Here is a 10,958-nt window from a genome sequence, read left to right on the forward strand (position 1 = left end):
AATACTTCAAGGGAATATAAATAACTCTGATGTGGTGACATACATATAGTTCTTATGTAGCTAAAAATAGGAAAGCAACCTAGGTAAGTTAAAAATGCGAGGCGACTGATAGAGAGGATTTTGACATTGAACTCATAAATCCCTTCCCTAAGAAATGTGCCATCACTTGCTATATACTTTTTTGCTTGTCTGATGCACCCTACTGACATTTTTATGATCATATTAGACATAAAAGACTAATGAATTACCTTCAGTCACTTACTGATTGTACTTTGAGATACCGGCCGATCAATGCAGTAAACATTTACCCAATCAAGTTAATTAACATGTAAAGCAAAGCAGAATGGGTATCTACATCCAAGTGGTGTATGTGTATTTGCAGGAAAAGGTATTAATTAGCAAACAGACTTACATATGTGATCCTTTCGTTTATGCTTCCAAAAATAAATGCAGGCCTGCACATAAAAAAAGTTTTGAATCAACGGAATATGGCCTTCTAACAATGAAATCTGTGCTTCGAAAAATAGATGCAGGCCTGCACATAAAAAGGAGTTTTGAATCAACGAAATATGGCCTTCTAACAGTGAAATTTCAGAAGCATAATGCAGGCAAAGCATTTATAACCTCATATCTTCAGACTTATTGACCATGCACCACAGAAAAATCAAGTAGAGGTTTCTGTTAGATAGATCTCCCACCCGTACGGCCCAACGGCACAACGGACCTTGACCGCGCCCTAATCGGGGGCGTCCAGCCCAATGGCTGGTGGGCTGTCACGTCCTGATAAATTCATCCCGAAATAAAAATCATTCCCTAAAAGGAATAATAGAATTAATTAAAATTCAAAAAGAAATTGACAAACACTAAAATACGTGCCAGAAAGATTCGAATGTGGTCCGGAGAATTTTTGTTAAATTCTCCTTGGTCTAAAAGGAGCCCTCAAATTTTACTTGAATTTTCAGAGCACCGAAAATATTTATTAAACAACAACAACAATTAACAAAGTTTATTAAAAAGAAAAAGCTAAAAATAATCCCCCTCCTCCCTTTGGGCCAAGTCTGGCCCAAAGTCTCCCTCTCTCCCCCTCGGCCCGCAGTCCAAGTCCCTCTCCCCTCCCTTTGTTTTTCTCTCTTTCCTCCCGGCAGCCCACTCCCTCCTCCTCCTTCCTCCCGGCCTGCCTCGGCCCAGCAGCCCGGCCCAAGCCAGGTCGAGCCGAGCCAGCCGCGTGCACGCGCGCCGCGCGTGCGCTGACTGCGCGCGCTGACCGCGTGGGGCCCACGCGCCGGTCGTCTTCCTCCTCCCGCACGGCCTCCTCTCTCTCCCGTGAAAACCCTAGTTCGTTCCTCCCTCGAATCCGCGCGATTTAAGCGTTGGATTCCAAAATTAATTGGGGAGAATTAATCCCCTTTCCTTCCTCTCCCTTTTCCCAATAATCTCCCCTTTAATCGTGCACTATTTTGACCGGAACGGCTGCGCCATTCATGGCCGTCTTCCATGGCCGCCGGGCGCCTTTTCCGCCGTCGTTCCCCGCTCCTCCCGTGCTCGGCTCGCTTCCCTCCGCTATAAAACGGAACCCCCTCGCTCCGTTCTCTCGTTTTAGCCCCCTCCCGCGCCCTCCCCGTGGCTGCACCACCTCTCCCCGCCTCCTCCTTCTCTTTCCTCGGTGCCGGCCACCCTCCAGCCGCCCCTACCGCCTTGCCCGAGCGCCGGTCGGCCGTGCCGGCGCCTCCTCCAGCGTCGCAGCCGCCTCCTCTGCGCCGGCCTGCCCTCTGTTGCCCGCGGAGGCCTCCGGAAGTGCATCCCCGCCGGCAACAGTGGCGTTGCCGCCACTGTTCCGTCTTCGGCCGGCTGCTGTTCATCGCCGGTACGCCGACCGACGTCGCCATCTCCTCCGTCGACGTCGCAGCCGCCTCCTCTCCCCCAGTCAGCCCTTCGTTTCGCGGGGAAACCACTGGAGACGCGTCCTCACCGGCAAAACAGTGGCGTTGCCGCCACTGTACCGCCTGTGCCGCCTTGCCGGTGCAGCGGCTGTCGTCATCGCCATCCTCCCTCGACGTCGCCGCGTCGCCCTCCACCCTGGCCTGCCCTCGGTTTCGCCGGAACGCCGTTGCCCGCGTCGGTCTCGCCCTCCGCCTCGCCGGAGTTCCTTCGGCAACCCCTTCCGCTGTGCCCGTGCGCCGGCCGACGTCGCCATCTCCTCCTCCGGCATCGCAGCGTCAAGGTTGCCCTCGGCCTCGCCTCCCCTCCATCCGAACCCCGCCGGTGTTCGTTATCGTCGTCTCTGTTCGTCCTCGTTGACGACTCCTCCGGTCGGTCGTTCGTCCTCGCCGGCTCGTCGTCTCGCTGCGCCGCCACCCTCGTCGTCATCATAGCGGCGTGTTCCGCGCCGTCCTCGTCTCCGTGCAGCTGCTGCCGGCTGCCCTCATCGCCTCCTCGCCGGTTCCTGTCGTTGTCCTCTCGTCGTTCCCGGTCGTCGTGGCATTCGTCCCTCCGTCAAGCCGTTCTCGTCCGTCGTCCGTGTCCGTCAAGTGTGCCGCTGCAGCCCCGTCGTTGTCTTCGTCCTCGCCTCCGCGTCGCCAAGCGTTGCGCCGGCCGCGTCTCGCCTTCGTCCAAGGATCGCCGCCGAAGTCGTCCCCTCGCCTTTCGTCTCCGTCATTCCCGGCCGTCTCCGCCGCGCCCGTTCATCGTTGTCGTTCCCTCGCCTCGTCGCGTGGTGGTAAGGATCTCTCCTTCGCTGCCCCGTCCTCGTCCTTTCGGTATCGCCCGTGCCCGTTGTGCGGTTGTCGACCCCGGTACCCGTGTACCGGTGTCGGTAGTTGTTCGCTTGTGCGTGTGGTGACCGTGTTAGTGTGCCCGCTCGGTAGCCGCGTGGTTTCCACGTGTGCAGCCCGTGTGGTGTCTAGTGGAGTCCGTTTGTCGGCCACTCGCCTCGGTTGACACACGGGATCTGCTTCCGTCGACCCGTGGACTGTCTCTGTGTACTCGGTCTACCGCGGTCCTTTAGGTTGACATGTGGGGTCCGCATGTCAACGGCGCAGCCTTCCTGTCTTTTCCAGGCTAGCGCTTACACATGTTTTATAGTTGCAAAACCTAATTATAATAATCCGCAAATCTCCATGTAACAGCATTAAACTTCGGATGATCATATCTTGGTCATACGAGCTCTGAATCGATCCGTTCAAGTCTCCTAATGTTTGTTATAACCTAAAGAACCCTGTGCTTTCTTTTTATGTATTGTTATTGCTTCTTTATAGGCTTGTAGCTTTGCTTGTGTGCTTCGCGTAGTCTTCGTCGTTCCGGAGGTTCCCGAAGCGTGGTTTGCGGTCGTCGCCGAAGGTTCGGAAGGCCGTTATCTCTGAGCAAGGCAAGTCACATCATCCTTAAGCATATTGAATCCCAGTTTATAAAATTATTTTGATTTAAATTAATGCATTATCGCTTTATTTAAATTCCTGCGTTATCACTGTTTTATTTAGCCATGCCTATTTACCTTTGTTATGACCTTATTATTATTGCTATTGTTATTATTACCTTGTTCACCCTAGGATAAACAAAACCCCAACTAGTGGGTACTCTATTCATGGTTCCACTAGTATGAATTTAGGTAGATGCTTCGCTGATTAATTAGGCAACATTAGGTGGTTTTATAACTTTAGACTTTGGGAATTCTCATATCATTTGGATACTATGGAATGGTTGGCTTATGTTGGAATTGGACACACACCTCCCCCTCTATTCAAAACCCCCAAAATGGTTTTAGGCTGGGCTCGAGGTGCGTGGTTGGGTTTTGTTAGTCGTACCTCGGGTACTATAAGGATTAAGCTCGGGCCTCTGTTGCAAAGCACTACCGTACTTCCACATGTCTAGTGGGTAAGGCTTAGTTTGTGGCTCAGTCTGGTTATAAACAAAAGTACACGGATGGAGATGGACGAAGTCGGGGGTCGATGGACATCTCTAGGACAAATGAAGGCTACACGAGCTGCGGCCCGGTAGTCGAGATGTCATGGCACAGGGCTGGTGTCCTGCTGCTAGGGGCTCAATCCTGCCTGCCTGTCCCGGAGGTTCCGGCCGTAGGTGGGGTTGGGTCGGTACTCTTGTTTATGGCTAGGATGGGTTGGGAACTATGTCACGTCTTCCGTCCGTATACCGTGGTGGTATGTGGCACGTGGTTACACGTGAGGAAGATGTGTCTTGTGGGTAAAGATGTACACCTCTGATCAGAGTATAACCTATTCGAATAGCCGCGCCCTCGGTTATGGGCAAGCCTAGCAATGTACCCAAGTTAGTGTTTTAATTCTTAAAATTTGCTTAACAACTAAAATGTGGAATGGTTGGCCTGGGTTGGCTTGGGACGAGCTGGGACCCAGGGTCGGGTTGCCAGTTCGGTCTGAATCATCGTAGGCCTTGGGTTAAGGCAGGTTCGTGAGGGTTCACGGCCTTGATTAATAACACTGTGTAACTCTAGGATCGTCTTTATAAAATGGCTTTGGGCAACTAAGTGACTTTTAAATGCTGTTTTCTGCAAAACTTAACCCCTATATTATTACCCCTTGTACCCCCTTGCATTAATCATGCATCTGCCGGTGTGGCTTGCTGAGTACTGTGGTTGTACTCATTCTTGCTCAATCTTTCCCCCCCTTCAGTAAGAGAAGCTTTAGAGAAGAAGTCTTAGGTGGAGTCCTGGCTTATACCCCAGTTGAGCGCCTGTGAAGATGGAGCCGTAGGCCCGCTAGTCCGCTGCTGTTTATTTTTGATTGTCAGGCCTTAAGTGCCTTTGTAATAATGTAAATATTATCGATATAATAAAGATGTGTCTTTTATATCATGTTTGTGTGGTGTACCCCGGCTTTTCCTTGGACGGGGATTAATACACTAGCGTTCGGGAAAATGTATTTTTCTCGGTCGCGACATGGGCCCCCGTCACACTGCGCCATATAAAAGAGGGGTGGAGGCCGGCACGGCACAAGGGACGAGATTCACCGCCGCCGCCAACTCCACCCTACAAACCCTAATCCGATCGAGAGGGGCCGTAGCCAGTGACGGGAAATGCCACCGCCGCGCCACGACCTCGCCGGGATCGCCCACGACCACCGCTGTTGCAGCCGTCATCGCCGTCGACCTCACCGGCGCCGCATCCATGACAACCGAGTGCCAACGACGACGATGGCCGGCACTTCTTCATCCTCCAACACCTCAACCGGTCGGTCTATCTAAATCCTCTCCCGTTTTCAATCTCTATAGTTCAAACATCAATCCCAAATAGAACCACCCGACTAGATCTAACCTTTTTCCCGCGCGCGCCAAAAGGCCGTGGGCCACCGGGAAAAAGTTTAAATTAGGTCCCTCGGGGGGCCGAAAAAGAAAGGAAAGGAATAGTAGCATTTTTCCTTTTAAATTTTGTCAATTTTTCATGCAAATTTCAATAGAATTTTGAATAGATTTTTGCATGTTTTACCTCTGTTTAAATTTGAACCAACGGGAGAATTTTTACAGAGAGTAAATTACAGAGTTTTGCTACTGTTCATATGATTTTTATATAGTTTTTCCGCTGCAAATAGATAAAATTGATGAAAATTAGTGTTTCTAAAATTAAATTTCGAACCAACGGGAGAATTTAATTTTTGGAACATTAATTATGTGCTATGATATTGTAATTTTCTGACCAACGTTGATAATTGCAATGTTATAGTTATGGTTATATATGTTATGTCTAATTCTGCCCAACGGTGATATAGGCTTAATGCATAATATTTTAATGTTAATGTTGTTCTCACCGTACATGATTATTTTAGGTAGCTACTTCTTGATGGGTTGCATTAAAGATATTCCGACCCTAAAAGGAGATAACTACGCAGAATAGAAAAGAAAACTCGACCTTGCTTTCATCTTGGGAGAGGTGGACTGGGTGTTGACTACCCCATGTCCTATAGAACCTGCTGAACTTATCAGAGGTGAAAATGAGTCAGATGGTGACTGGCAAAAGAGACAGAGGGACAATGCTCCTCTCGTCATGTCGTATGACATTGAACAAAAGAAATGGTCCTTAGCCAACAAGAAATGTTTGGCTATGGTAAAGAACACGATTGAGCCTACCATATTGGGCTCAATCCCAGAGTGTGACGCTGTCTCAGAGTACCTTGAAAGAATAAAGAGGCAGTTTACTGGCTCTTCAAAGACTTATGCTACACAGCTGATCAAGCAGCTTGTGACCGAAAGGTACCATGGAGGTGGTGTTAGAGACCACATACTTAGAATGAGCAACATGGCTTCCAAGTTGAAGCCAATGGATTTGGGCATAACAGATGACTTTCTGGTCCATCTGGTTATGGCCTCATTGCCAAAGCAGTTTGACAATTTTATTGTCAACTACAACATAAGTCCAGAGAAATGGAACTTTGAAAAACTCATTGCTAATTGTGTGCAAGAGGAGGAGAGAATTAAAGAGTCAAATGGTGGTTCAATTAACTATGTTAAAGATAACAAGAAAAAGAACCACAAGTCTCCCACCTCAAAAGCTAAACAGTCTCAGCATCTGCCTCAGCAACAACAGTTCGCTGTTGAGAAAGATCAGTGTCTCCATTGCAAGAAGACGGGACATTACAAGAAAGACTGTCCTGACTTCTTGAAAATGATCATGGCAAGGAAAGGTGAGAACATTGTTACATTTGTAAATGAATCTCATTATGTTGGTTACTCTAGATCCACATGGTGGATTGATTCTGGAGCAATTATTCATGCTTGTAATTGTTTAAAGGCATTCCGTTCGACGAGGACTACGCAAAGAAGAGAAAGCTCCATTAGAGTTGCCAATGGAGTTGAAAAAAAAGTTGAAGCTGTTGGAGATCTTCCTCTAGAGCTCGCGAATGGCTTCACACTTTTACTTCGAGATGTCTTTTATGTTCCTTCTTTGCAAAGAAACTTAATAAGTTTATCAAAGTTGGATTTTGATGGATATGATTGCCGCTTTGGAAGTGGCAAATGTGAACTATGGTATAATAATGCATGTATTGGTCTTGCTGTGCTGTGAGACGAGCTTTATTTGTTATCTCTTTTTGAGAATGTGAATGTTGTGTCCTCGTTGACAAAAGAAAACAAGAAAAGAAAGAGAACTCCCGATGTCTCATCGAAACTATGGCACTGTCGTTTGGGCCATATTTCGAGGGGGGGAATTGAGAGACTAGTTAAGAATTAAATTCTTCCTCCATTGGAGTTCTCAGACTTAGAACAATGCATTAAAGGAAAATTTGTAAAGAGCATCAAAAAGGGTGCAAAACGAAGCACAGGAATTTTAGAGATCATTCATACAGATATTTGTGGTCCATTTCCTGTGAAAAGTGTGGATGGCTATGACTCGTTCATAACATTCACAGATGATTACTCCCGCTATGGTTATATTTATCCAATTAAAGAGCGATCAGAAGCATTGGATAAATTTAAGATATTCAAAGCTGAAGTTGAAAATCAGCATGATATAAAGATTAAAGTAGTAAGATCTGACCGTGGGGGGGAGTACTATGGTTGACATACGCCTTATGGGCAAGTCCCTGGACCTTTTGCAAGGTTCTTGCTAGAGAATAGAATAGTAGCCCAGTATTCAGCACCGGGCGAACCTCAACAGAATGGGGTAGCTGAAAGGCGTAACCGTACCCTTATGGATATGGTGCGCAGCATGATGAGCTACTCCACACTACCACTGGGTTTATGGATGGAGGCGTTAAAAACCGCTATTCATATTCTCAACAGAGTTCCAAGCAAATCGGTGCCCAAAACACCGTATGAGCTATGGACAGGAAGCGTACCCTCGATAGCTCACCTCCGTGTGTGGGGGAGTCCTGCAGAGGCTAAAGTATTTAATCCAAATATTGGGAAGTTGGATCCCAAAACAGTCAGTTGCCATTTTATTGGCTATCCTGAAAGATCAAAAGGCTATCGTTTCTACTGTCCAAACAGTTATACAAAGTTTGTAGAAACGAGACACGCCGTCTTCTTGGAAGACGAAATGATTAGGGAGAGCTCGGTAGTTCGAGAAATTGATCTTGAGGAGAGGCGGGTGTCTGTACCCGCTCCGTCGACTCAGGAACCTTTCTTCTCTCTACCTGCTGATGTTGTGCCTGCAATACCTGTCATTGAGGTACTGGCACCTGTTGTTACCTCTCCTGTGGCAACAATGAATGAAAATGATAAACCTGTTATACAGGATTCAACAGAAATGGTTGCCACACTAGGAGGAGCTGCAACAGCCTCAAATAGATAATGTGCTAGTACAGGAGACTCAACAAGAGCCTCAGGTACAGGATGTGCCAAATGTGCAGGCCCCTAGAAGGTCTGAAAGAGTCAAAAGATCGGTTATCCGTGATGACTATAAAGTTTATAATATAGAAGAGTCGCATATGGAGGATGATCACACCTCATATGAAGAGGCCATGAGAAGCGCTCGCTCATCTGAATGGTTGGAAGTCATGAAAGATGAAATGAAATTAATGAAACTAAACAATGTTTGGGATTTAGAAGAAATTCCTAAAGGAGACAAAACAGTAGGCTGTAAGTGGGTCTACAAAACCAAATATGACTCCAGAGGGAATATAGAAAAGTTTAAAGCGCGACTTGTGGCAAAAGGCTTCACGCAACGAGAAGGGATTGATTACAATGAGACATTTTCTCCAGTCTCTTGTAAAGATTCCTTCAGGATTATAATGGCACTAGTGGCACATTATGATTTGGAATTACATCAGATGGATGTAAAAACGACATTTCTAAATGGAGATTTGGAGGAAAAAGTATACATGGCGCAACCGAAAGGTTTTGTCATGAAAGGAAACGGAAATATGGGATGTCGTCTAAAGAGATCCATTTATGAATTAAAGCAAGCTTCGAGACAGTGGTACTTGAAGTTTGATGGGACAATAAAGAAATTTGGGTTTCAAGAGAATGTCGAGGACAACTGTATTTATTCAAAGTTTAAGAATGGGAGATTTATTTTCCTAATTCTGTATGTGGATGACATTCTACTGGCTAGTAGTGATGTCAGTCTACTGCAGGAAACAAAGAAATTTTTGTCCTCAAACTTTGACATGAAAGACCTCGGTGAGGCTTCATATGTTTTGGGCATAGAGATTCACCGAGATAGAACAAAGTATGCATTGGGACTTTCTCAAAAGACATATATAGAAAAGGTGTTGAAGAAATTCAATATGTACAGATGCAGTGCTACACCTGCTCCTATAGTCAAAGGGGAAAAGTATGGGGCATCGCAATGTCCCAGAAATCAGTATGAGCTCAATGAAATGAAAACAAAGCCATATGCGTCAGCTATAGGAAGCCTAGAGTACGCGCAAGTGTGCACACGACCTAACTTGGCATTTGTTATTGGGTTACTTGGCAGATTTCAGAGTAATCTAGGCCCAGAGCACTGGAAATTGGTAAAGAAAGTCTTGCATTATTTTCAAGGAACAAAAGGCCTCATGCTGTCTTATAGAAGATCAGAATCGCTTCAGATTATGGGGTATTCAGATTCTGATTTTACAAAAGATAATACAAAGTCAACATCGGGATATGTGTTCACCCTGGCAGGAGGAGCTATTTCATGGAAAAGCTCAAAACAGACTATCACTGCAGGGTCTACTATGTATGCCGAGTTTATAGCATGCTATGAGGCAACGGGGCAGGTGAACTGGCTAAAGAAGTTCATACTCAGTTTAAAGGTGGTTGACAGTATTGAGAAACCACTAAAGTTATACTGCGACAACGAACCCGCAGTAATGTACGCTCACAGCAATCAGTCAAGTGGTGCTGCCAAACACATTGACATAAAGTACTATGTTGTGAAGGACAAAGTCCGGGATCAAACAATCAGTCTCGAGCACATTAGAACAGAAAGGATGCTCGCGGATCCACTCACGAAAGGCCTACCACCCAACGTGTTCAAGGAACATGTAGCCGGCATGGGTTTAAGGGAAGCCTTATGAATCCTGGACTACAGGGCCCAAAAGTAAAGTATATGTTTCTGAATAGAGATGTGTATAGTGGCTGTCGAATCCATCGGTGATTGACTGTGACGATGAAACATGCTCTATTCACAAATCTGTGATGGAATAGAAAAAGCTAAAAGAAATAGTGAGATCAAGGGGGAGAATGTTAGATAGATCTCCCACCCATCGGGCCCAATGGCATAACGGACCTTGACCGCGCCCTGATCGGGGGCATCCAGCCCAATGGCTGGTGGGCCCCCGTCACACTGCGCCATATAAAAGAGAGGTGGAGGCCAGCACGGCACAAGGGACGAGATTCACCGCCGCCGCCAACTCCACCCTACAAACCCTAATCCGATCGAGAGGGGGCGCAGCCAGTGACGGGAAACGCCACCGCCGCGCCATGACCTCGCCGGGATCGCCCACGACCACCGCTGCTGCAGCCGTCATCGCCGTCGACCTCACCGGCGCCGCATCCACGACAACCGAGCGCCAACGACGACGATGGCCGGCACTTCTTCATCCTCCAACACCTCAACCGGTCGGTCTATCTAAACCCTCTCCCGTTTTCAATCTCTATAGTTCAAACATCAATCCCAAATAGAACCACCCGACTACATCTAACCTAGGTGATCCTAGAGCAAAGTCTAACAGTTTCCACCAGTCATATAAGCCTGATATGAAGAAAGCATGAGATGCAGGACTGTAAAGAGAACTGAGAAATCAATTTGAGGAGTAGTATCAGCAGGAGGAGATTTGGCTGCTGCCACCCATGTCGAGTTTCACCTGTTGGTTACCGCGTGCTTGTAGGCGCTCGATGCGGCACAGATCTTGCAGAACCAAGTTCGCGTGGGATGGAGAAAGAGACGGTATGGCGGCGACAGTGGACATCGAACTTGCAAGAAGGTGGCAGCAGCCGCTGCTAGCTCGCTGGGAAGACGATGACGGTAACCACTGGCTCCGCACGGCGGCAGCAACGGCTGGCTCAAC

General features: G+C 47.4%; 1 protein-coding gene across 1 annotated transcript; it reads left to right on the forward strand.

Annotated features, from left to right (window-relative positions):
- Nucleotides 1–343: 343 nt before the first annotated feature.
- Nucleotides 344–5,605, forward strand: LOC136354214 (uncharacterized). The gene is made up of 2 exons (XM_066305902.1): nt 344–388; nt 1,601–5,605. Exons 1-2 carry the CDS (start codon nt 344–346, stop codon nt 2,837–2,839), a joined length of 1,284 nt encoding a protein of 427 aa, XP_066161999.1. The 3' UTR covers nt 2,840–5,605.
- Nucleotides 5,606–10,958: the final 5,353 nt, after the last annotated feature.

The sequence above is a fragment of the Oryza sativa genome, chromosome 11 (genome assembly GCF_034140825.1).
Source record: "Oryza sativa Japonica Group chromosome 11, ASM3414082v1".
Classification (NCBI taxonomy): domain Eukaryota; kingdom Viridiplantae; phylum Streptophyta; class Magnoliopsida; order Poales; family Poaceae; genus Oryza; species Oryza sativa.

Bases quoted from the DNA above. Each gene is read 5' to 3' on its own strand.
- LOC136354214 (XM_066305902.1), top strand. From the start codon at position 344: ATGGGTATCTACATCCAAGTGGTGTATGTGTATTTGCAGGAAAAG. The intron at 389-1,600 runs GTATTAATTAGC...CTCTCGTTTTAG, and splicing joins ATGTGTATTTGCAGGAAAAG to CCCCCTCCCGCGCCCTCCCC.